At 65.6% G+C, this 23,713-nt stretch overlaps 3 protein-coding genes across 20 annotated transcripts in view; 1 reads left to right on the top strand and 2 right to left on the bottom strand.

Annotated features, from left to right (window-relative positions):
• MAPK8IP3 (mitogen-activated protein kinase 8 interacting protein 3) overlaps positions 1-21,336 on the top strand; it is a 48,463-nt gene extending 27,127 nt beyond the window's left edge. For 9 of the 17 annotated variants that reach the window (XM_045462379.1, XM_045462368.1, XM_045462377.1 and 6 more), the window contains 27 exons: positions 905-1,151; positions 1,746-1,848; positions 2,047-2,165; positions 8,673-8,684; positions 10,113-10,130; positions 11,320-11,377; positions 11,540-11,692; positions 12,271-12,352; positions 13,426-13,556; positions 14,030-14,086; positions 14,169-14,339; positions 14,945-15,071; positions 15,215-15,310; positions 15,430-15,585; positions 16,170-16,335; positions 16,971-17,153; positions 17,248-17,437; positions 17,541-17,660; positions 17,738-17,818; positions 17,913-17,980; positions 18,066-18,214; positions 18,616-18,787; positions 18,876-18,989; positions 19,196-19,234; positions 19,410-19,589; positions 19,676-19,825; positions 19,898-21,336. In XM_045462379.1, the coding sequence (XP_045318335.1) occupies positions 905-1,151; positions 1,746-1,848; positions 2,047-2,165; positions 8,673-8,684; positions 10,113-10,130; positions 11,320-11,377; positions 11,540-11,692; positions 12,271-12,352; positions 13,426-13,556; positions 14,030-14,086; positions 14,169-14,339; positions 14,945-15,071; positions 15,215-15,310; positions 15,430-15,585; positions 16,170-16,335; positions 16,971-17,153; positions 17,248-17,437; positions 17,541-17,660; positions 17,738-17,818; positions 17,913-17,980; positions 18,066-18,214; positions 18,616-18,787; positions 18,876-18,989; positions 19,196-19,234; positions 19,410-19,589; positions 19,676-19,825; positions 19,898-20,019 (3,264 nt within the window). In that variant the 3' untranslated portion in view covers positions 20,020-21,336. The remainder of the gene's footprint in view (positions 1-904; positions 1,152-1,745; positions 1,849-2,046; positions 2,166-8,672; positions 8,685-10,112; positions 10,131-11,319; positions 11,378-11,539; positions 11,693-12,270; positions 12,353-13,425; positions 13,557-14,029; positions 14,087-14,168; positions 14,340-14,944; positions 15,072-15,214; positions 15,311-15,429; positions 15,586-16,169; positions 16,336-16,970; positions 17,154-17,247; positions 17,438-17,540; positions 17,661-17,737; positions 17,819-17,912; positions 17,981-18,065; positions 18,215-18,615; positions 18,788-18,875; positions 18,990-19,195; positions 19,235-19,409; positions 19,590-19,675; positions 19,826-19,897) is intronic. The other 8 variants (XM_045462371.1, XM_045462380.1, XM_045462366.1 and 5 more) reach the window with 6 other exon arrangements.
• NME3 (NME/NM23 nucleoside diphosphate kinase 3) lies at positions 20,884-22,436 on the bottom strand. 2 transcript variants are annotated; one of them, XM_045462418.1, is made up of 5 exons: positions 22,240-22,436; positions 22,022-22,152; positions 21,829-21,930; positions 21,646-21,750; positions 20,884-21,561 (listed from the first exon to the last, which is right to left on the bottom strand). In XM_045462418.1, the coding sequence occupies exons 1-5, from the start codon at positions 22,283-22,285 to the stop codon at positions 20,884-20,886; spliced, it is 1,062 nt and encodes a 353-aa protein (XP_045318374.1). In that variant the 5' UTR covers positions 22,286-22,436. The 2 variants fall into 2 exon arrangements, with proteins under 2 accessions (XP_045318374.1, XP_045318375.1); XM_045462419.1 differs by having other exon boundaries at positions 21,328-21,561; positions 21,638-21,750; positions 22,240-22,395.
• Positions 22,437-22,476: 40 nt separating this feature from the next.
• Positions 22,477-23,688, bottom strand: MRPS34 (mitochondrial ribosomal protein S34). The gene is made up of 3 exons (XM_045462420.1): positions 23,312-23,688; positions 23,178-23,220; positions 22,477-23,088 (listed from the first exon to the last, which is right to left on the bottom strand). The coding sequence occupies exons 1-3, from the start codon at positions 23,630-23,632 to the stop codon at positions 22,793-22,795; spliced, it is 660 nt and encodes a 219-aa protein (XP_045318376.1). The 5' UTR covers positions 23,633-23,688; the 3' UTR covers positions 22,477-22,792.
• Between the last annotated feature and the right edge of the window lie 25 nt (positions 23,689-23,713).

Below are 23,713 nucleotides of genomic sequence, written 5' to 3'. Positions count from 1 at the left end.
TCGTAGCCGCGTGGGGCCAGGTTATGGATCTTGTCAGGAGCTTCAGGAGGAAAGATCGGGAGAGGAGCGGGCTGGTTTCCTGTGTCGTACTTCCTCAAGTAGAGCGTGTTCGCGGCAAGAGGCTCTCACGGTCAGCGGCCGAGGGCGCATTTTAATGGTCGGTCTCTGTCCGCTCCGGGAATGTTTTGAGGGTGACCCGTTCCGTGGAAGAAGAGTCACAGTTTGTTGGCATTTGTGTGGACGTGTAGGTGCTTGAGCCGTGGGGGCCGAGAATTCCACATTCCCTCTAGTCTCTGCGTTCGTTCGGGAGGTCTGTGCCCCTCCCAGCCCCTGGCTGCGGCCAGCACTGGGAGCGGGAGATGGAGTGGGGGGCGGGAGGCGGGAGGCGGGGCGGCCGGCCGCAGCACCCGTAGCTTGTAGCTTGATCCGAAGGCATGCTCAGCCTCCTCCCAGGCCCCGTAGAGCCCTCCGCCCCGCCCTGAGGCGCACCTTGTTTCCGACCCCGCCCCGCTGGCTGCAAAGGGTTGCTTGTCACGTTCACCTAGCTTCATGTCCATCACACGCGGCATCGGCGGGGCTGTTCCCGGGAACGTGTAGGCTACAAGCCCCGATGTGCAGCATTTAAATAAGGTGGCAGCAACCTCTGCAAAGTGGGAGGAGTGGCTGGGTGAACCAAGGGACCGGGCCCGAGGAGCTGGCCCGACAGCAGAGCAGGGGTCCTCCTGTCCCTCCCGGTCCCGGCACAGAGCGCCGTTTGACCGTGGCCGAGGGAGCCCAGCACGGGGGCCCCGTGGAGGTGGCCAAGGCCCCTGCTGGCCCTGCACGGCGTGCCCGGCCGTACCCAGAGCCTGGGGGCGTGCTGGCCCACATGACGAGCTTCTCCCTTCCCTGTGTTCGGCCCTAGTGTCCGCAGGACGAGATGTCCGAGTCGGGCCAGTCTTCCGCGGCTGCCACGCCCAGCACCACGGGCACCAAGTCCAACACGCCCACGTCCTCCGTGCCCTCGGCGGCGGTGACGCCGCTCAACGAGAGCCTGCAGCCGCTGGGGGACTACGGCGCCAGCACGAAGAGCAGCAAGCGGGCTCGGGAGAAGCGCAACAGCCGCAACATGGAGGTCCAGGTCACACAGGAGATGCGGAACGTCAGCATAGGTGCCTCGGCCGCCCGCGTGCTCCCGGGCGGCGCCCCTCCCCCCCCACCTGCTATCCTGCCGTCCCTTCCGGCTACCGCTTTTAGCTCGGGTGCCAGCACAGACAGCGCAGACATTCGTGGGCTCCCCGGCCACGGAGCCAGAAGTGAGCGATCAGGGTGGCAGTGTCCTCGTGGGGTCGTCCCTTCCTCTTAGGACACGGTCAGATGAGACCAGGGCCTGCCCGTGTGGCCTTCACCTCTTCAGAGTCCCCATCTCCAGATGCAGTCACATGCAGGGGTTCCGGGGGCTGTGGCTTCAGCGCGTGGACTCAGGGGGCAACCCGGCTTCTGACGGTACACTGCCATCACCCAGCAGACGCACTCACTAGAGGAGGGACAGGAGGAGAGACAGGGCTTTGGGTCTGGTCGTTGGAGGTCATGAAAAGGAGACCCGATTCTGATGAAGGGGCCCCACGTGGCCGCCAGCGAGGAGGAAGCCCTTTCCTGACGGTCCCTGCCTGGCGGGGGTCTAGTGTGGGGTCTCCAGATACGGGGCCAGAGGGCAGGCGCCCCCCCTAACCCTGGGGTTCCTGTGTGTCCCCCCCACCCCTCAGGCATGGGCAGCAGTGACGAGTGGTCTGATGTTCAAGACATTATCGACTCCACCCCGGAGCTGGACATGAGTCGGGAGCCCCGTCTCGATCGCACGGGCAACAGGTACTCACTGAGCCCGGGGGCCGGGTGGGCTCAGTGTTCACTGTGGAGGTGGGGCCTTTGGCGAAGGTGCCCCCTGCAGCCTCTTGCACAGGCAGCGCTGGCATTGAGCGGCCCCTTGGGCGGTGTTGGAGAGCCCCCGCCCGCAGCCCAGAACGCTGCCCACTCACCCTGCCCTCCCCCGGCCGCATGTCCTCACAGCCCAACCCAGGGGATCGTGAACAAGGCTTTTGGCATCAACACTGACTCCCTGTACCACGAACTGTCGACCGCGGGGTCGGAGGTCATCGGGGACGTGGATGAAGGAGCGGACCTGCTAGGTAAACTCAGGCCACCCCCGTGACCCCAGGGCCTCGGGCTTGCTGCCGTTGCTTTTGTTCGTAATGAAAGCAAAGTCTTTGTCAGCTGCAACCTAGGGGTTTCTTTTCACAGTTTTGTCGAGATATATTTCACATTCCATAAAAGGTATCCCCTTAAAGTATAAAGTTCAGTGGGTTTCAGGGTGCTCACAGACCTGTCTTACTACCTAATTTTAGAGCCTTCCATCACCCTGAAAACCGTGCCCGTGCCTAGGCGGTGCACTTTTTAGCAATTGTGCTCCTCGCAGAAAATGCCCAGACAGGGTCGCTGCCCATCTGCAAGCCCTCGGCACCGTGGTCGCCTCCAGAGCTCCCTGCACCTGGGTCAGAAATGGGTGCAGAGACAGTTCCCCGTGTGGACTCTCTCCGGGGCCTCCTTCCTGTCCTGGGGTGGGCGTCAGGCATGTAGAGGCCGTGTATGCAGCCGAGCACTGCTCTCGGGGTCCAGGGCCAGGTGGGAAATCGGATCCTTGCAGTGGCACGCCTCACCCCCCACCCCCACACCCCCCCCCCCCCGCCGCCAGCTCCTGCCCCCGCTGACCTTGTCCCCTGAAGGCCTGCTGCAGGACCAGAGCTCTCGGTCCCTTCCTCCCAGCAAGGCAGCCTCCGGGGCAGAGGGTGACCGTGTTGTGGGGGATCTGTGGCTCTGGCTTGTCCTCTCCTCCCCACGCCGGCTTCTGTGGAGGGATGGTACCCCCAGCTCTCGTGGCTTAGGAGGGGGCAGCCAGTCGGCGGTGCCACTTCAGCCCAGAAATCCGTGAGGCTGCCTGCAGGCCCTGTGGCCCGGGTTTGGTCACGTGCTGCCCAAGGAGGTGGAGCTGCCTCACGTGGATGAGGTTTGTTTTGTTTTTTAATGTTTATTTATTTTGAGAGAGAGAGCGGGAGAGGGGCAGAGGGAGAGGCAGAGACAGAGAATCCTAAGCAGCCTCTGCCCTGTCAGCCAAGAGTCTGACGAAGGGGCTCAAACCCACGAACCCACGAGATCATGACCTGAGCTGAAAACAGGAGCCGGACGCTCAACCAGCTGAGCCGCCCAGGCGCCCCTTGCGTCGAAGACTTCTACTTCCCACCAATGTCCCTCTGCACTGGTGACCTTTGGCCATCAGGGACTTGAGGACATTTGTAGAGTGTGTCTGCCTCGGGCTCAGCTCCCCTGTGTGGACGGCAGTGTCTTCGGTGGATGGCCGGGCTTCCGGCTGCAGACGTGGCCCGGCTGGAGCCCACGAGGGAGGGCCACCAGCTGGTGGTTTCCATCTGCACAGCCTCACTCTCTTAGCTCCGGCCCTGCTGGTTGTCTCGCTCGGGCCGCAGAGGCCCCCCGGGAGCACAGCCGCCTGCGGTGAAGCCTACTTCAAAAAATAACAGAAACTGTTAACATATAGAAAAAAGGTACTTAGAGGAAATCATTTTCAATATTCTGACGCCTTTGCACCCTCCTTTATAGAGTTCAGGTAATCCTATATACGTTCCAATTTTTATCTTTGGAAAAGTAGTGCGCGTTTATGACAATATTCGCGTAATACCAGAAATTGCCAACAAGAGAGTAAAAGCCAGACGATCGTGACGAGTGCACCTTCCCAGGTGCCGTAGCACACACACGTACGTGGCACGTGGGGGGTTTCGGGTCACGTCTGTCCTCCCCTTTGTGGGCGATGTTACCATCTCTCTGACCTGCTAATACCCCCAGTGCGCTTCACCTTGTGGCATGAGACTGTAAATTAACCCGTTCTGCCAGGCTCTGGTTTTTGCTGTTTGGATGCTGCGGTCACAGATACCTGTGGGCGTAAATCAGCTCGCCCCCCTGGAGACTTCTTTAGGACAGGGTTCTAGAGGTGGGAACCTCAGCCTAGCGATGTGGGCTCCTGACGCTGGCTCCACGTTGCTTTCCCAGATGTGGCTTCCGTTGGGCTTGTGCCTGGCTGTTCTTGAGACGTTGGACCTGCCAGGCCGGGAGCGGCATGGGAAGGAACTCCCGTCCCTAGAGTTTGTGCCCGGGAGCAAGGCTGTAGTGGGTGACCGGGCACACGTGTGTGTCCGCGAAGGAGCACCTTTCTGCTCCTTGGAGGCTGTGAGGGCGCGAGGGCCTCGTGTGTGCTGCACTCCTGAGTCTCTGATGAAAGGTGGCGGCCTTCTCCCTGGAAGAGCGCATAGGCACACGGCGTTCACGTGTCCGCGACCCGGCTCCACGTTCGAGTTCCTGGCCGTGGGCAGCTCAGCTGCCCCACGCCGTGTTTAGGGGCCGGCCGCAGGTTGGGGAGGGGACCGTAGGGGAGGCGCCCAGCTGGAGTCCCAGACCTTGTGCTTTTCAGTCTCGTCTCACGACACGGTTCCAGTCATCGACACGGTCACGAGAAGAGTCACACCAGCGTTAGATGTGTGCGTCTGCCTTTAATCGGGGGTGCTGCCGCCGCCCCCATTTCATGGATGAAGAAGCTGAGCCCGGGGAAGGTGAAGCGAAGCAGCACAATGGGGACTTGAACCCAGGTCCAGCCAGAGCAGCAGGCGTGACTGACTGCCCTCTGTGCTTTCTAGGGATGGAATGTCATGGGTATGCCCAGAGCGCAGAGTCCAGTATCTCTGAGTGAGCTCAGGGCCGTGAGGTCAGCACCCCACAGCTCTAGAGCGCTGTCCCCCCCGAAGGAAGCCTGTGCCCACGCACAGTGACCCATCCGTGTCTGTGCACTTGCCCTCCTGGGCACTTCCTGTCTCCTGGCCCTCCTCTTCCACCTGGCCTCTTTCTGTGCACGAGTGCCCGTGAGGTTTTTACGTGTTGTAGCAGGGGTCAGCGTTCCATCCTTCCCCGGCAGAGCGGTGCTCCGTGGCACAGATGGGCCCCCACCTCACGTGGCCGTTGATCCACTGCTGGCCATCGTGCCTGATGCTTCTGGTCTACATTTGGTCCCTCGCGTGGTCGTGGAGGATGACTGGTGTTGGCCGGCCTCGTCGCCGCCCGTGACTCTGGGTGGCCTGCCCGCCAGCGCGTCCCGTCATTGGTCACTGGCCGGTGGCCACCCTGGGCCCCGCTCTATTCTGGCTGGCGTGGGCCCTGTTCTTGGGCGTGCCCTTCCAGAGCCTTAGGCACGACGGGCATCTGAAAGGCAGGCCACCCCGGGGAGTTGAGAAGGAATCAGGCGCTGTCACACTGTGTCAGTGGGGCGCCAGGCAGAGGAGCCCTCCCTTTGCCCAGCAGGGTGGAGGAATGGGCTGGGGTCGGCTCCAGTCCCCTTGCCGAGGGGCCCCAGCCCCGTTGTCTGGCTCGGCTAGAGTCTTTCTGAAGAGCCTCGCGCCTGTCCCCTGCGTTCCCTGTGTGGCTGCTAAACAGCAAAAAGCCTGCGGCCAGTGGGCGGCCGTCCTCACAATGGCAAGGTCCTGCAATAGCAGAAACACGGTGATGTTGTCGGCGTGGCCGAGGACGGCGTCCTTCAAAGCTCTGCATGTCTGGATCGGGCATTTGGATCGTGTCTATTCGCCACGGTATTTGGACCGTGAATTCCTTTAGCAAGGAAGGAAGGACCCTGGATGGGCCCGTCTTGTTACGTTTCACTGAGCTGACCGCACCGCTTGTAAGATACACCATTAGTCTAGAAATCTCCAGGAAAGGAAGCCCTTGTTTCAAGTTGAAGGGGGACACGCCTTCGATCGTGAGAGCACACCCAGTCTCAGAGGTGCCGTGCTTCGAGAGTGCGCCTCTCAGAGCTGACGTAGCTGGGGAGCTGAAGAGTTAGCACCTAGTGACCACGTAGCACGTGCTGGCGTCTACCAGGGAGTTTCCAGGGAGCCCGAGCTACGGAGGTCATGTCTCTCCTTCACGGGCGAGGAAACTGAGGCTCAGACAAGCCAGGCAGTGCACCCTGCGTCAGTGAGTTGGAGTCCGAAGGCCGGCACAGGCCAACCGGACGTGCATTCTACCCGCTGCGCTGTGCCCAGGTAGCGGGGTCCCGCCCCGTGGCAACCAGACCCAGACGCCGTCTAGACGTTAACCTTGAGAGAGAGACCAGCCCATGTGCACAGAACTCGGGAACATGACGGAAGAACATAGAAAGGGGCGCCCGGGCGGCTTAGTCGGTTAAGCATTCGACTTCAACTCAGGTCATGATTTTGCAGTTCATTGAGTTCAGGCCCTGCATCAGGCTCTGTGCTGACAGCCTGGAGCCTGCTTCAGATTCTGTGTCTCCCTCTCTCTCTGCCCTTCCCTCCCCTCAGAAAAAAATAAACATTTAAAAAAAGAACATGAAAGGCCTCATGCATCGAGAACTTCTGCACGCTCCGGGTCTGCAGGCTGAGCTCTGTAAAGCTGCCGGGTGGCCTCACGGCTCAGCCCATTGTCCGTACCCAGCCCCGGCCAAAGAGCTTCGTGCGCAGACTCCAGACTCCGTCCAGGAGAACATGTGAGAAGAGCCCGGAAAGGGCTAAGAACAGGCTGCACGGCTGTCTGACACTCCAGGCACCAAAGAGTTTACAAGCTGTGATGCGGAGGGCGGCGGACCCGGGGTGGCAACAAACCCGTGACCCCTCCGGTTCGTATGAGGAGAGCTGGCCCCGTGTGGGAATTCACCGACGCTGAATGTGGTGCTTCACATCACCGGAAAACGGGTGGATTAGTTGAATGCCATTTGGTGAAGAATGAAGTCTGGTCCCAACCTCCCGCCGTACACAGAAGACTTTGTAGGGGGACTTCGGACCTAAACATAAACACGCGAGGACAGCGGGACTGGAAGAACGCCGGAGAGTGTTCTCTGCATGGCCACAACCGTAGAGGAAAGTGCTGCCAGGTCTGGCTACGCACAAGTCAACATATACGTGATCTCCCTCGCTGACAGAGGTCAAGTACAGTGGAACCTGAGCAGAGGATGAAATCAGGAAGTTCCCAGAAGATGCCCACCAAGCACAAAAAGATGTTCAACTTCAAGAATGAGGCAGGACAGAAAAGAGAAAACACAGATGAGTTTTTGTTTTTGTTTTTTTCTCACAAGAGCAACAAACACGAAGCAGGTGCTAGGGCGCCCACGGCCGGGAGGTGGTCGTGCGGCCCGCGGAGCCGTGCTGGTGGGGTGAGGTGAGCGGTCGCTCCTACCCGTCCCCGCCTGGAATCTGGGGTGCTGGGTGGTGAATGCACGCCCCTGTGCGCTGAGCACTCATCCCAGGCGAGCACAGATCTCCAGTGCACAGTCCCGTGACACGGGGTCAGGTGGGACAGAGCAAATGGCCCAAGAAGCTGGGTATTTGCCCTTGGTTTGTGCGTACGTGCCTATGTATGTATGTATTTATTGGGAGAGAGAAAGACACAGCGTGGGGAGGGAGGGGCAGAGGGAGAGAGTGAATCCCACGCAGGTTCTGCACTGCCGGCATAGAGCCCGACGTGGGCCCGGAACCCATGAAGCCGCAAGACCATGACCTGAACTAAAAGCAAGAGTCAGACGCTTAACCGACTGAGCCACCCAGGTGCCCCCTTTGGTTTTGTGTTTTAAAAGCTGGTATTCTTCAGGGCGCCTGGGTGGCTCAATCACTTGTGTTCCACTTCAACTCAGGTCGGGACCTCACAGTTCGTGAGTTCGAGCCCCGCGTCAGGCTCTGTGCTGACAGCTCGGAGCCCGGAGCTGCCTCGGATTCTGTGTCTCCCTCTCTCTCTCTCTCTCTCTGCCCCTCCCCTGCTCGTGCTTTGTCTCTGTCTCTCAAAAATAAAAACATTAAAAAGAAAAGCTGGTGTTTATCTGGAAAGAGTTCTGAGAGACAGAAGATCAGCTCTTGAGCACGGTTGCCCTGGGGCGTCGAGATGAGCGGTCACGTCCACTGTTGAGCTGGCACATTCCTCTATCATTTCAGTTCCTGCAGCACGTTGTGCGTTGTGTCATTTACGTCAAGTGACGAAGTGACCACGTACGCAGTACTGTTGCACCCAGTCTTCAGCTGGGAAAAGTTTGGAGCCCAGGAGGAAGGCACTGCCGGCCCCACACGCCTCCACCCCTGTCCCCAGCGCCCCTGCTTTCTGCCTGCCTTTCCCTCCCTGCCAGCCGGGCCCTTGCATCTTTCTCTTTTTCTGGCCGTCCTTTCCCTGAGGTCGCGCCCTTCCTGAAAGGCCTGGGCTGGCGGGAGAGGCGGGGGCCACGAGGCCAAGCTCGCGCGCTCTGGGGGCACCTGAGGCCTGGACGCCCCGGGCCCCCCGGCGCAGCCCCCCGCGCGCACACCCTGTCACCTTCCCCGGCCGTCGCTGCTGCGTCTTCGGGGGCCTCGCCCTCCTGAGGGCTGAGCAGGCGTGGGGCCCGGCGCTCGGGGTCTCTGTTTTCCTTCAGGGTCGCCGTCCCCAGTGGCATTTGTTGCCCACAGGCCTGGTGACATCTGCTTGTATTCTTTCACGCGTTGTTGCTTTCTCTGTAATAAGAATTTCTTTATTTTGTTGGTTCCAGTCACCAACTGACCTTTGTCACTTCCTTCCCCCGTCTCTCTGTGCTTTGCTGGACACGGCCCCAGGGGAGTTCTCAGGTGCGTATCTCCACCCGTCTGCCACCCCTCCTCACGGCGCTGTCCGGCTGCAGTGGGGGGCATCCTGGGGACACTCCCCACTGCTGTCCAGTCACCGCAGGCTGTGCGGCCTGTCCCTTCCTGGGTCCCCTCCAGGCCACTAAGGCACACATGCTTCTGCTTACCAGCCTACTGCCGCTCGGAAGCTTCTCTTGGTTTGCTCTACTAGCCAACTGACAGTGGCCCTGACACGCGAGGGAGAATGGCTGTGCCCTGGACCCTGTCCCTCAAAGGCAGAGAGTGCCCCAGTGACATTTCTCAGGGTTCTCCCCTGTCAGGCACGCCCCAGAAGTCAGGGGTCCCATGCCCACATGGCAGATGGCCCAGCCCCGGGCTTCTCCGATTGTTCGCAGCAGGAGACTCTGAGGCCCCGGCCCGGCCACACGCGGCCTCCCCCGTGTACTCGAAGGCATGCCGGGTCCCCGGGCACAGCTTTCCCTCATTTGCAGACTTGTGCCCTTAACCCCCACCCTCACGGCCCAGGACTCTGGTGCACGGGGTCAAGTACACTGCCCGGCCCCTCATCTCATCACCCGCTGCCCTTGGCCTGGTGACCTGTGCAGCCAAGGATGCAATGTCCAGAAGGAGCAGCTGGCTCCGTGCCACCCCCCGGCCCTCCCAACCCACCCCTGTGTCCATCCCACCTGCCCGCCGGCCCTCCCCTGTGTCCAGCCCTCCCTCCCGCCCTCTCCTGTGTCCACCCCCCCAGCCCTCCCAGCCTCCCCTGTGTGCACCCCTAACCCAGTGAGAAGCAGGCTCCGTGCCACCCCCCCGGCCTGCCCACCCTCCCCTGTGTCCACCCCCCCAGCCCTCCCTCCACCCGTCTCCTGTGTCCACCCCCCGGCCCTCCCTCCCCCGACTCCTGTGTCCAGCCCCCGGCCCTCCCTCCCGCCGTCTCCTGTGTCCACCCCCCCAGCCCTCCCAGCCCTCCCCTGTGTGCACCCCTAACCCAGTGAGAAGCAGGCTCCGTGCCACCCCCCCGGCCTGCCCACCCTCCCCTGTGTCCACCCCCCCAGCCCTCCCTCCCCCCGTCTCCTGTGTCCACCCCCCGGCCCTCCCTCCCCCGACTCCTGTGTCCAGCCCCCGGCCCTCCCTCCCGCCGTCTCCTGTGTCCACCCCCCCAGCCCTCCCAGCCCTCCCCTGTGTGCACCCCTAACCCAGCGAGAAGCAGGCTCTGTGCCACCCCCCCCCCGGCCCTGCTGCCCTCCCCCGTGTCCACCCCTAATCCAGCGAGAAGCAGCCACACGGCACCGCCGCCCTGCTGTTCACTGAGGCTTAATGCGCTTCTTTCTCTCCCTCCCTCCTCCCCCACCAACCCCCCCAACCCCCCCTCCCCCGCCACCCGGCTCCCGCACTGGGCTCACTCCCGCACTGGGACGACTCTCGCAGTGCGCCATGATTTCTTTGGTAAGCCCAAGGCCCTGTTTCAGTTTGCGTTCCTCCCTTTCTTGGCTTCCTCTGTCTGCCTCACACCTTCTCGTGCTTCCTGAGCCTTTTGCTTTGCTCTGCATGGTGGGATTGGCGGTGGGGTCAGCAGGGGCCACAGGCATTCCTGGCTCCAGGGTGGGGTTGGGGCTCGAGTGGGGAGCTGCAGTGCTGAGCCCCCAGCCGCCTCCCTCCGAGCACACCCTGGACAGGTGGAGGGGGGGGGGCGGGCCACATCCGAGGCCAGGGGGCGCAGATGGGGACAGCCGTCAGAACCCACTCTGCGCACACCGTGTGTGTCGGGGGTCTCGTCTCACAATCGCCTCATACCGGGGGTCGGGGGGGAGGGGGCTGGTGAATGGGAGGAACAGACCCTGGGTCTCTGGGGCTTTCTGTCCCAACAGATGAGGTTCAGTCCTTTGGAGTTGCTGTGGCGCGCCTGCAAAGCTCAGACGGCGGGGTCCACTTTGGGGCTGGCTTACAGGGGCCGGGTCGGCCCCTCTGGGCACCAACCCCAGGGAGCGTGTCCTCCCCGCTCTCCCTTACCCCTGCCTCCTGCTGTCCTCACCGCGGCGGGCCAGGTTCCCCCAGCCCTGCTCCTGGCCCCGGTGGAGGGCCACGCCTACCATGGGGCCATCCCATCTCCTTGGCTGGGGGCTCTGTGCCGTCCTGAGCTGCCTTCTCTGTCCCCATCACCACAGCACCAACCGCTGTTCTCCCGGGGACGGCCCTGCACAGGGTGTGCCTCCCGAAGGGTGAGGGGAGACAGGAGGATGCTGGCAGAGAGGACAGATTGAGGTGGTCCTTGGGGCCGGCTCACGCCGGTGCCGGCTGGGCCCTGCGGCACACTGGCCTCACGTGGATAGCCGCGGGAGCTCAACCCGGGGCTGCCGTGCCCGTTGAGGCAGCAGGGCCCTCCTCAGTACCCTCCAGGGGCTGTTCTGGGCTTGCATCCCTGACCACGTTGTTGGGCCTGAGGAGCCGCAGAGACCCCTCTGCAGGGATTGTCTGGCTTCCCGGAGACCAGACTGCTGGCCTCGCACCCTCGCCTCTGCCCTCCCAGGGCTGAGCCACCCCCCGGGGAGGATTTTTGGTACTCTGGGGCAGGTATGGTAGTGTCAGGGTCTGGCCTCGCCAGGCACAGGTAATCTCTCCGTGCCTTTTGTTGCAGGAATGGGCAAGGAAGTGGGGAACCTGCTGCTGGAGAACTCACAGCTTCTAGAAACCAAGTAAGGACTCCTGTCTGGCACAGGGCTTGCTGAGATGGCCCTCCCCCAGGGCCGGGCCTCCCTGTAGCAACCCGGAGCTGTGACCTCTCGGCCCCTTGGAGGCCCCCATCATAGCGAGCAGGCTGGCTCACGCAGAGCCCTCGTCTTTCTGCCTTTCCAAAGAAACGCTCTGAACGTGGTGAAGAATGACCTCATCGCCAAGGTGGACCAGCTGTCCGGGGAGCAGGAGGTGCTGAAAGGGGACCTGGAAGCTGCCAGACAGGCCAAGGCCCGGCTGGAGGGCCGCATCAAGGACCTGGAGGAGGAGTTGAGGAGGTGAGCCTAGGCCTGGAGGCTCCTGGGAGGAGGAGGGGCCAGGCCCGCCCCCCACCCCAGTCCTCTCCTCCCCCGCGCGGCAGCCTCACCTCCTCTCTGTTCCAGCTCACTTGTGGGCCTCCTCTCCCCACCCCCCCGGGAGTCCCCCAGGAGGCATGGATGTCACGCCTTGGGTGTCCTGCCACTCTCGTGCCTTATGTTTATTGAGGAGGAGGGAGTTCAGGCACCCAGGAAGCTCTGGGGTCCCCTCCCCAGCACTCTGCACCTCCCTGTGGCTTCTCTTCCAGCCTGATGCTCATCCGAGGGGTGCCTGTAGCTCCAGACCGGAGTGGGGGTGTGACAGGAGCGGGGGGGGGGGCGGGCAGGCGGCACTTGTCGGGCCTGCAGGTGCCACACACCTGTCTGGGGCCGGCCTGCGGCCCTGCCGCCTGTGCACGTGGCCCTGCCTGCCCGTTAGCCAGGCCCCACGGCCCTGCTGGGCAGCCAGGAGAGACATCTGGGCTTCCGGGCGTGAGCTAGCAGGGCTGTGGGCTTCCGCCCCCCCTCCCCACAGTCACATTTCCCTCCTCGTCCTGCAGAGTGAAGTCAGAAGCCATCATCGCCCGCCGCGAACCCAAAGAAGAGGTGGAGGATGTAAGCAGCTATCTCTGTACAGAATTGGTATATTCCACTATTAACATGCGGGGCAGGGGGGGCGGGTGGTGTGGGGTGGGCTCCCGGGGCGCGCTAATTCTCTGGGTCTCTGGGCCCTCCTCATCCTTCCTCTGTCACCTCCTCTGCCCCTTCTTAGTGGGAACCCCCGTTCGGCCTGTGGGCCCCCTCTGAGGTGCAAGGAATGTTCTCAGGAGCCCTCTGCTCCTTGGGGGTTCGTACCTGACATGCAGGGAGTGTTTGTAGGGGCCTTTGCCCGTAATTCGTGGACCCCTTCTGGCCTCCTTTCCGGAATAGAGCCCAGGTCTGGTGACTGGGCCGCTTTCCTGCAGGAGAGGGTGGGGCCCAGCTCCTCGTCCCAAAGTGAGTGGTGCGTCCTGGCCCCACCTCTCGTCAGCTCTCAGCTTCGGGGGTGTCAGGGCGCTGCTCACGTAGCAGCCATCCGAGACGCAGTAGGGGCTCCTTCAGCCCAGCGAACCCCACCCCCGGGAGCAGAAACAAAGGTGCGGGTGAATCGTGGAGCCACGGGAGGCATCAATCGGGGCCCGTGCCTCCTTGCGTGGGGCCGGGGTCTCATGCTCCCTGGCCCAGCAGCTCCCCCTGGCCCCTCACCCCTGTGCCAGACTGTAGCAGCCCAGGACACAGCTCCTCGGCGCGGACTTGGTCCTGCCACAGCACCCACAGACGGCAGACCCCACACATCTGCCAGAACCTCCCACGTCCTACTCGGACGTGTGACCCCGGGTCCTGCTCACTGCACCTTCCCTAGAACCTGTCTTCCCATGGTTCCACCTGGGACCGGCCTCACCTGTTAGCGTTGACGGACGGTTTCACCTGGGATCGCCAGGGTGTCCAGGGGCCGTGTCGTAGCCCTCAAGTGTATCGTGTGACCTTTTGGGGGCGGGCAGGCCCCCGGCATCTCCTGCCCCCTGCCCACACCCTCCCCGCCACGTTTCCTGAGGCTCCGTGGGAACCCGCCCTGGGATTCGCCCACACCCGGGCCGGCCCGGCGAGGAGGCGCAGTGTTGAGTCGGCCAGCAGGCCCCTCGCTGGCTGACCGGCAGCGCCCCCCTCCCCCCCAGGACAAGATCCCCATGGCGCAGCGCCGTCGCTTCACGCGGGTGGAGATGGCACGTGTGCTCATGGAGCGGAACCAGTACAAAGAAAGGCTGATGGAGCTTCAGGAGGCCGTGCGGTGGACCGAGATGATCAGGTGGGTCCCCCAGGCTGCCCTTGGGGCTCTGGAAGGCACCCCCGTCTCCTTTTGGGATCTGTGACCCCCAGAGGAGGCCCTGATGGTGGCATTGAGTTTGGTCTGCACCCCAGCCCCGTGTCTCATAGGAGGACTGGAGGGGCCTCATGGGAGCTGTTTGGGGGCCCCGCCCCGGCCAGGGGCTAGAGCTGGGCTGGGGCATGTTGGGCCTGGTGTGCTGGAACCCCTCGGGGGATTTGAACCGACCCACGCAGGGACCCCTCTTCCCCGAGGCTCCATTCCTGGCCACGGGGAGGGCCCCCCCCCCCGCCTGCCCGCCCCACCCCCTGAGAAGGTCCTGGGCAAGCGAAGCCAGAGAAGTCCAGCAACAGCGGTGCAGGGTTTGACTGGGTACGGCCCAGAGGGGGTGTGGTGTGTGGGCAAGTCCACTGGACGCTGGCCGAGCGGGGCTCCTTCCCGGCCCCTCCCCGCAGAGCGTCCCGAGAGCATCCGTCTGTCCAGGAGAAGAAGAAGTCCACCATCTGGCAGTTGTGAGTTGGGGCGCCGGGGTGGGGTGGGGGCAGGGACGGCTCCCCACTGGCCGCCCCTCACTTGCCATGCCTCCGCTGGCAGCTTCAGCCGCCTCTTCAGCTCCTCCTCCAGCCCCCCTCCGGCCAAGCGCTCCTATCCCTCGGTGAACATTCACTACAAATCGCCCACCACGGCCGGCTTCAGCCAGCGCCGCAGCCATGCCATGTGCCAGATCTCGGCTGGCAGCCGGCCTCTGGAGTTCTTCCCCGATGAGTGAGTGTCTCCCACTGGCCTGCGTGGGGGCGGGGGGCGAGGAGGACACGGTGTGTCCCGGGGCCTCTCCCCTCTGGGCTCCGAGGCAGGAGCGTGAGGCCTGTGCTGGGGGCGGGGTCCCTGGTGGGAAGGAGGCTGACCTCTCTGTGCCCACACCCTGACGGGGCGCCCCAGGTGTCCCTCCCCTCAGTCCCCGCACAAAGTCTCTCAGCTGTGCTCCCCTGCCCTGGGGGACCCCCCCCAACCCCGCCTGGCCTGCGTACCTGCGCCCCACAGGGACGCTTGGAGCTGATGGGAAGTTTACCAGCAAGGTTAGCTTTCTTCCGGGGAATAGGCGTCCTTCGGAATTTTATGTTTTCCTTAGTTTTGATACCAAGAACCTGGCTCCAGGGCAGAAGTGGGGAATTCTGTGTCTTGCATCAGAAGACTGATGTTGCCCTGGAAAGGGTTGGGGGCGGGGGGGGGGGGGGGGGCACCTCACTGCAGGGCCCTGCCAGCCAGCCCTCGGTGGCAGCAGCGGCCGAACGGGCACCGGGGCACGGGGCGCACGCCCCACAGGGCAGACCCGCGCGGCCGAGGAGTAACCTGCCGCGTCTCCTGCCCAGTGACTGCACTTCGTCCGCCCGCCGGGAGCAGAAGCGCGAGCAGTACCGGCAGGTGCGCGAGCACGTGCGCAACGACGACGGGCGGCTGCAGGCCTGCGGCTGGAGCCTGCCGGCCAAGTACAAGCAGGTGCTGCAGGGGGCGCGGGGCGCGGGGTGGGGTGGGGAGGGTGCTGGGGCAGCCCTGCAGTGCCGCCGCGGCCCTTCCTGCCCGGGGCCGGCCCTCTGCCCCACGCCTCGCGCCCACGTGGCCGCTCGGCCTTGTGGTTGCAGCTGAGTCCCAATGGGGGCCAGGAGGACACGCGGATGAAGAACGTGCCTGTCCCCGTGTACTGCCGCCCTCTGGTGGAGAAGGACCCAACCATGAAGGTGAGCCGGCCCAGCCGGCCTGGCACATGGGGCTGGGCGGGAGCACCTGTCTCAGGCCCCGCCGCCCCCAGGGGCCAGCGGAGGGGACTGGGCTCCTGACCACACGACCCTTCTCCCAGCTGTGGTGTGCTGCGGGCGTCAACCTGAGTGGGTGGAAACCAAGCGAGGACGACTCCGCGAATGGAGTCAAGCCCCCGCCAGGCCGTGACCCTCTGACCTGCGACCGGGAAGTGGAAGGAGAGACCAAGAGCAATCACACGTCCCCCGAGAAGAAGGTCAGAGTGGAAGGCAGGGCCAGGGACCCCTGCTTTGCTGCCGTGTGTGTACTCGGGCTGTGCCCGGCACTGGAGTCTTGTCGGGAGTGACAGAGACAGGATGACTAAGGCCGGGGCTGGAGACTGGGCTCATCTGAGGACCCACCCCCTGTCCAGGGCACGTGGGACCCGTGCTTTGTCCTCGGCGGGTGGGGAAGTGTGGAGGCCCAGACGCTCTGCAGGCGGTAGGGCTGGAGGGGTCAGGCCACCGGGCGCATCTCTGTCCTTGCAAGCTGTGCACAGGAGGGTGGCAGAAAATGATTCACCCACGGGTCCTTGTTCTGTGGCCTAGGCTGACTTGGGGGGCAGGGACTTAGACTCAGGAGCTCAGTTCTCCATGGGAGTGAGGCCACACATGCCAGCGGTCTTGGTAGGAAGTCCAGTCCTGAGTTTTTGTCGCCCCGCTACAAGGGAGGAGAGCCGTCTCCCCTAAGGCCACAGGCAAGGTTATCTCCGGATAGAGTCCAGGCGGCCCCACCGCCCCGTGCGGCTGCTGGTGTGGCCCGCACCCGGCACCAGCCCCCGTCTCCTGTGCCCCAAAACAGGCAAGAGAGCTCCCCGAGGTGGATGCCACCTCCAGCCGCGTGTGGATCCTCACCAGCACCCTGACCACCAGCAAGGTGGTCATCATCGATGCCAACCAGCCGGGCACCGTGGTGGACCAGTTCACCGTCTGCAATGCCCACGTCCTGTGCATCTCCAGCATTCCAGGTGAGGGCCAGCCCCGCGTGGACGCCCACACCCACAGCGCTGGGGTCTGCGCCGCCCCGCACGTGGCTGCGACGTAGAGGCGGCCCCGGCCTTGCTTGGGACATGATGTGGACACTCGGGAGCCTGTGGGGGTGTCCCCATTAGTGTTGTGAACAACTGGCGAGACCCAAGGCGAGGCCCACTCACCCAACTGGAAGGAGATGCGTTGGGCCCCGGGACAGACGGAAATGTCAGTCGGGTGCTGAACGTGGACCTACTGGGGGGCCCAGCTCCCACTGGCCGGCTGCAGCAGGGAGAGCTGGGGCCCCCCCAGGCTAGGCTTTGCCGCACACCAGCACCTGGGGGTGGCCAGGGCCCTGCCGGGGTCCGTTTGCTGAGATGACTCCAAGCTCCTCAGACTTCTTAAGGTTCTGTCATGTGACCACAGTCCTTTGAACTACTCCACTCTCGCAGGCTTCCCAGGCCTCCAGGCGGTGGTGGCCTGCAGGCCCCCGTGCTGAGGCTGGGCTGGCCTGAGAGCAGAGCCTGGGGCCCACCTCCTCCCCCAGCACCCACACCGGGACAGGAGCCCTGGGTGTGGTCTTGTAGTAGGGGCTTCTTGGTGAGGAGTGACGGGGCGGTGACTCTCCCCCCAGCGGCCAGTGACAGCGACTACCCTCCGGGGGAGATCTTCCTGGACGGCGACGTAAACCCAGAAGACTCTAGTGCAGACGGTGTGCTGGCGGGTATCACCCTGGTGGGCTGTGCCACCCGCTGCAACGTGCCACGCAGCAACTGCTCCTCCCGAGGGGACACCCCGGTGCTGGACAAGGGCCAAGGTGAGTCTGGGCCTGAGCCCGGGCGGCTATCTTCTCTGAGCCCCGCGTTCCTCCCCACCGCCCAGCCAGCCAGGCTCACCTTCTCCTCACGCAGGGGAGGTGGCTGCCGTCGCCAACGGGAAGGTCAACCCAGCTCAGTCCACGGAAGAGGCCACAGAAGCCACGGAGGTGCCAGACTCTGGGCCCAGCGAGGCGGAGGCAGCTGCGGTGCGGCCCGGGCCCCTCACGGAGCACGTCTTCACTGACCTGGCCCCCACCCCGGCCCCCAGCACCCAGCCTGGCAGGTGGGCGATCTCGGGACGGGGCAGACAGAGGGGAGGGAGACTGGCAGAGGCGGGCGGGGACGGGCTTCCACAGGCCACCCTGGAGCCGCCATCCTTCCTGCAGCGAGAACGGGCAGGAGGCCGACACGGGGGGTGTGCAGCCAGAGCCGGAGCCCAGCGCAGACCCTGCGGGGGCCAGCACCAGCGCTGCCCCCACTATGTGGCTGGGAGCCCAGAACGGCTGGTAGGTGGGGCCCTGGGGCCGCGGTGGGGCAGGGTCCCCGGGCAAGCACCCCTGCCCACCACGGCCTCCTCCCACAGGCTCTACGTGCACTCGGCTGTGGCCAACTGGAAGAAGTGTCTGCACTCCATCAAGCTGAAGGACTCCGTCCTGAGCCTGGTGTATGTGACCGCCAGCAGAGGCCAGGGCCCGGGAGGGCCCGGGAGGGGCCCGGGGTGGCCTGGCCTCCACCCGCTCACCACCATTCCGTTCCAGGCACGTGAAAGGGCGAGTGCTGGTGGCCCTGGCAGACGGAACTCTGGCCATCTTCCACCGAGGCGAAGGTGAGGCCTGGGCCGAGCAGCCACCCCTGTGTGAGCGGAGGTGGGCCCCGGCCAGGTGTGAGCAGGTGTCTTGGGCTCTCTGCAGATGGCCAGTGGGACCTGAGCAACTACCACCTGATGGACCTGGGCCACCCACACCACTCCATCCGCTGCATGGCCGTCGTGTACGACCGCGTCTGGTGCGGCTACAAGAACAAGGTGCACGTCATCCAGCCCAAGACGATGCAGATCGAGGTGAGTGCTGGCGGCAGGAGGGTCTCCGTGTGGGGCGGTCAGCTGATGTCACTCCCAACGTGCCTTCTAACAGGCACTGGGGGCTTCGTGGAGGGGTCACGGGAGACGTGCTCGGGGAGACGACGTCACCGGCCAGGCTGCGAGTGCGTCTGACCGGATCCCGCCTGCTGCTGCACTCTGTGACAAGTCAGAGTGACACCACGTGGGCCCCACATGCCTCCCCTCGGCCACCTGGCCCTGCGCGGAGGGGGCCGGTGCGTGGCGACAGCTCCTCCTAGGAGCCTGGACCTTGAGGAGCAAAGCAGGCAGTAGAGGGGAATTAGCAGTGACCCGGTGGCCGTGGCGGGGTCAGAGTACCCCCCCCCCCGCCCCCACTGACGCAAGCTGCCGTGACTCCACAGAAATCATTTGACGCCCACCCACGGCGGGAGAGCCAGGTCCGGCAGCTGGCGTGGATCGGCGACGGGGTGTGGGTGTCCATCCGCCTGGACTCCACGCTGAGGCTCTACCACGCCCACACCCACCAGCACCTACAGGACGTGGACATCGAACCCTATGTCAGCAAGATGCTGGGTGAGGGGCTGCGACGGCTCGGGGGGCGGGCAGGGAGGGCCCCTGGCCCCGCCATGCTGACTCCCCCCCCCCCCCCCCCCCCCCCCAGGCACAGGCAAGCTGGGCTTCTCCTTCGTGCGCATCACAGCCCTGCTCATCGCGGGCAACCGCCTCTGGGTGGGCACCGGCAACGGCGTCGTCATCTCCATCCCGCTGACCGAGAGTGAGTCACCCCCCCCCCCCCCCGACGGCTGCTGCCAAAGGGCAAGAGTCAGGGCCGGGGTTGCGGGGCGGGCTCTGCCGGGCCGTACTGGGGGATGGGGTGCCTCCCGGGCTGCGGCCTTGCCCCGCGCTCCCCCCCCCCACCGCCGCCCCTCCCGTGACTCCTCTCCTGTCTCTTCCATGTTCCGTCCCCCCCATCTCCCCCAGCCGTGGTCCTGCACCGAGGCCAGCTCCTGGGGCTCCGGGGTAAGTCAGAGCACCTGTCTGCTGCCCCTAGAGGGAAGCCCCCGCCTGAGAGGCCCTGTGGGCCGAGGCCGGCCTGGCCCCTCGGCGAGGGCGCACTCCCACCCTCTGCCCCTCGCCCGCTAGAGATCTGGTCTCCTACTCAGGCTCGGGTCCTGGGGCCCTGCTCTCTCTCCAGCCAACAAGACCTCCCCCACCTCCGGAGAGGGGGCCCGTCCGGGGGGTGTCATTCACGTGTACGGTGACGACAGCAGTGACAAATCAGCCAGCAGCTTCATCCCCTACTGCTCCATGGCCCAGGCCCAGCTCTGCTTCCACGGGCACCGCGACGCCGTCAAGTTTTTCGTCTCCGTGCCAGGTGAGGAGGGGCCGGGCCCACCCCCGCTGCAGGGCCGCGCGTGGCCTCCCTTCGGCTGCCCCGCTGAGGTCCCTGTGCCCCGACAGGGAACGTGTTGGCCACTCTCAACGGCAGCGTGCTCGACAGCCCGTCCGAGAGCCCCGGGCCGGCCGCCCCTGCCTCTGAAGCCGAGGGCCAGCAGCTGAAGAACGTGCTGGTGCTGAGTGGCGGGGAGGGCTACATCGACTTCCGCATCGGTGAGTGGGCGCTGCCCGGGTCAGCGCGTCCCCAGCAGGGCCGTCTCATCACCGCGGCTGCTGTCTCCCTAGGCGACGGAGAGGATGACGACACGGAGGAGAGCGCGGGGGACGTGAACCAGGTGAAGCCCTTGCTGTCCAAGGCCGAGCGCAGCCACATCATCGTGTGGCAGGTGTCCTACAGCCCCGAGTGAGGCTTCGGCTTCCGGCGCCCCTCCTGCCCGACGCCAACGTGTACATACGACCCCGCCCGCCTGCCCGCTGCCCGCCCTGCAGGCAGCCCGGCGCCAGCCCCTCTTCTAAGCTCTCAACCTGCAGCTTTCACCTTACGGCCGGGCGTCCCCGACAGCGGGCGGCAGCGTGGGTCAGGGAGGCAGGGAACCCGGGTGGCGCGCTCACCAGGGAGGGGAAGGACCCCTCCAGACGGACGTGCTTTCCCCGGCAGCTTGTGGCCGGCCCCCCATCCCAAGTTCCCACGTCCCAGGGGCCCTTTGGCGCCAGAGCGAGGCAGGATCCCGTGGTAGGTCAGGCTGGGAAGGGGCCCTACAGGCAGCTCCCAGCTCCCCCCGGGGCCCCCCCACTTCCCGTGCTCCTGGAGCAGGAGGCAGGGATTTCCGCCCGCCAAGTCTTCCCAGCCGGAGCCCACTAGCCTTTGCCTGCTGCCTGAAGGGGGGGCCTGACCCTAGGGGGGCCGGCCCAGCCACTAGCCTTCCCTGGACGCTCCCCACCCCGCTCCCTGCCACCCCGGGAACTGGCATGAAAGCGCGTGACCAGCCTGCCTAAGGCAGCTGCCCTCTTTCTGCTCGCTCTGTCGGGCAGGAGACCCCCCCCCTGGCAGGAGCAGGCTCTGGAGTCCTACCCATCCCAGAAACCCCTAGGGTGGAATTTCTCAGGCTGCCAGGGCAAGCCCAGGCCTCAGGAAGAAGGGGGAGGCCCCTGGCCTCTCCTGGGGCCGGTCCTAAGATACAGGCTCAGCCTCAGGGTGACAGGGGAACTTGTCTGGGGACTGCCTCCCACAGTTTCCAAGGAGCCCAGCTCCCGAGACACACTCTAAGTGCCTAGGGCTGGCAGTGTGGCCGGCTCTGGGTGTGGATGGCCACTTGCTTTGAGGGGTGCCGCCCTGGACTGCTGCTCCCTGAACCTGCTGGAGAGGGGCGCTGGTTGGGGCAGCCCCCGGCCCTGCTGCCCACCCACCTCCCACCAGAGAAGCACACATCTCCGGCAGCCTCCCCAGGAGCCCAGCCGGCCTGGCCACAGCCCCGTGCAGCTGCAGGCTTCCCCCCACCACCCTGCCACCCTCCACTGTGATGTACGTTCAGTCCCTTGTCTGTTCCCACAGGCCGTGCAGTGACTCGGGGGCTAGCTGGGTGGGTGCGGCTGGGGGGGAGGGGCTGGGCGGACATTCTCCTCAGGCTTTGGCCCTGCAAGCAAACCCACGTATCTGCTCTGTATGTAATAAATGTCTTAACACGTAGTTCTGTGTCCCTGGGCCCAGACCAACGTGAGCATAAGCACTTCACTTTATTGTAAGCAGAAGTGCCGGCCAGCCTCAGCGCTGGCCCGAGTGCGTTTCCAGGCGGGTCGCAAACCGGACGGCCCCTGGGGCCCGCGGGCAGGGCTACTCGTACAGCCAGTGCCCGGCGCTGTCCTCCCAGCACAGCAGCTCGTCGCCGCGGAACCAGAGGGCGATCTCGCGGCGGGCGCTCTCCACCGAGTCGCTGCCGTGGATCACGTTCCTGCGGGAGAGCCGCGTGAGCGCCGGCGGCCGCTGGGGCGTCGCGACGGGCTGGGCGCAAGCTCTGGCGGCCTTACTTGCCAACCTCGACGCAGAAGTCCCCGCGGATGGTGCCGGGCGCCGCGTCGGCCGGGTCCGTGGCCCCGATGAGGGCCCTCGAGGCGCGCACCACGTCCAGCCCCTGCCACACCTGTGAGCGGGTCGGCGGGGTGCTCGGCGCGAGGCCAGGGACGGACCGCCCGCCCTCCCGCCCGCGGCCGGCACTCACCATGGCCACCACCGGCCCCGAGCCCATGTAGTCCACCAGGCGGCCGTAGAAGGGGCGCTCGCGCAGTTCGGCGTAGTGCTCACGCAGCAGTTCCTCCGAGGCCTGCGGCGGGCCGGGGTGGGGTCGGGCCGCGCGCGCCGGGACCCCCGCCCGCTTCCCCCTGCGCCCCGCCCCCGCCCTCGCCCTCCCTCACCTGCACCAGCTTCAGCGCCACCAGCTTGAAGCCTTTCCTCTCGAAGCGCCGCACGATCTCGCCCACGAGCCGCCGCTGCACGCCGTCGGGCTTCACGGCCAGGAAGGTGCGCTCGTGCACGCCGGCGCAGGCTGCGGGGACCCGCGGGGCGCGGCGCGTCAGGCCCGTCCGCCCCCCGCCCCCGCCCCGGCGGCCCGCCCCCGGCCCGCGCCGCTCACCCGCCGGGAAGAGGTGGGCCAGCACCGTCAGCACCAGGCAGATCATGATGGCGGCGGCGGTGGTGGCAGAGGCTCGGACCGGGCGGGGCCTGCGCTTAAAGGGGCCGGGCCGCGGCCGGGAGGGCGGGCGCTGAGGCTCACGCCCACCCCAGGACCCCTGCGACACCCGCCCGGCGCTCCCCAAGCCCCAGACTCCTCCAACCCAGCCCCACAGTCAAAGAAACCACACCCCAAGGCTATGGCTTCTGCCTTTATTCGCGTGCAGTCTGCCTGAGTCCCGGCAGAGGCCGCACGCGACGGGGACGGGGAAAGAGCCTGGAAGGTACAGGCGCCAGCGCGAGGGCTGCACACGGCCAGCCCCGCCGCCCGCGGCTTCCCCCCGGCAGCCATCACAGAGCTGGGGGACAAAGGAAAGACACCGGGGCAACGGCCCGTCCGTTTCAGCACAAGTCGCCGGGGGCGGGTCGGATGCAAGCTCCCGGGGGTTCATTCTCGCTCTCACACCGGGGCCCAGCGCTGTACGCTTCCCGGACAGCCTGCCCGCTCTGGCGTTTTACACCGCGGCGGCCTTGGCCTTTTTCTTCGCCTCCTGTTTCGCAGGGTAGTCCCAGGGATGCTCTCGCGTCCTCTCGAGATTCAGCATGGGCTCCTCGGTGCTGGTGTCCCCGCTCTTCCGTCGCTCCGCTAGAATCATGGCCCGGAGGAGCGGCGGGTAGGGCACACGGCACTGAGCGTCCTCGGGCGGTGCCGGCGTGACAGCCGTGAAGGCCGCCTCCTCGTGCTTGGGCACCAGCCGCCAGTCGTGGTGCATGACCTGCGCGATCTCCCGGGCCTCGCTCTCCGTGTGTCCTGGGAAAGAGGGCCGGCGCGCATCGCACACACGCTCGCGGGGCAGGCTGCGGCCGACGGCCACCCCACCCGGGGCCCCAACGCCTCACCTTTGAAGGTCAGGATGCCCCAGGCCTTGCCGTGCTCCAAGTTCTGCAAAGCAAGGGCAGAGGGAGGGGGTCGGCTCAGAGCGCGCGCGCGCGGCCCCGGAGGCGGTGGCGGGGGACGGGGCGCGCGCTCGCACCTGCGCCGTGTAGTCAGGCCGCACGCGCGTGAGGCGCCAGTAGCACGGCTCGTCGTGCTGCCACAGCCAGGACTTGCGCGTCACGAGGCGGCCCAGGCCGAAGAGCGGCAGGCGGCTGAGCAGCTGCAGCAGGCTGCTCTCGCGGCGCACGTCGGCCCAGGCGCGCGCGGGCAGCCGGCGGCCCGAGTCCGACCGCGTCAGCGTCCCGTAGTCCAGCGCATAGCGCTGCGAGTCGCGCGGCCGCTCCCGTTGCTCCCGCAGGGCCCGCACGCGACGGGCCAGCTCGGCGATGAGCCGCGGCCGCAACTTCTTCCGCGCCATGGTGCGCGCCCCGCCGACCGGAAGCCGCTCCACCGCCGCCGCCGGAAGCGGCCGGTGTCCCGCGCAAAGGCGTCCGGGCTC

Source organism: Leopardus geoffroyi, chromosome E3 (genome assembly GCF_018350155.1).
Source record: "Leopardus geoffroyi isolate Oge1 chromosome E3, O.geoffroyi_Oge1_pat1.0, whole genome shotgun sequence".
In the NCBI taxonomy this organism is placed as follows: Eukaryota; Metazoa; Chordata; class Mammalia; order Carnivora; family Felidae; genus Leopardus; species Leopardus geoffroyi.
The sequence above is the reverse complement of the archived record's forward strand: the minus strand, read 5'-3'. Positions and strand labels throughout refer to the sequence as shown.

What these genes read in the sequence shown, in the direction of transcription:
- NME3 (XM_045462418.1), bottom strand. Translation starts at nt 22,285, where the DNA reads ATGATCTGCCTGGTGCTGACGGTGCTGGCCCACCTCTTCCCGGCGG. An exon ending in CGGGGCCGGTGGTGGCCATG is followed by an intron (nt 21,751 to 21,828) that starts GTGAGTGCCGGC and finishes ACCCGCTCACAG; the next exon opens with GTGTGGCAGGGGCTGGACGT. An exon ending in GCGGGGACTTCTGCGTCGAG is followed by an intron (nt 21,562 to 21,645) that starts GTTGGCAAGTAA and finishes GCTCTCCCGCAG; the next exon opens with GAACGTGATCCACGGCAGCG.
- MRPS34 (XM_045462420.1), bottom strand. Translation starts at nt 23,632, where the DNA reads ATGGCGCGGAAGAAGTTGCGGCCGCGGCTCATCGCCGAGCTGGCCCGT. An exon ending in GGCCTGACTACACGGCGCAG is followed by an intron (nt 23,221 to 23,311) that starts GTGCGAGCGCGC and finishes CTTGCTTTGCAG; the next exon opens with AACTTGGAGCACGGCAAGGC. An exon ending in GGGCATCCTGACCTTCAAAG is followed by an intron (nt 23,089 to 23,177) that starts GTGAGGCGTTGG and finishes CCTCTTTCCCAG; the next exon opens with GACACACGGAGAGCGAGGCC.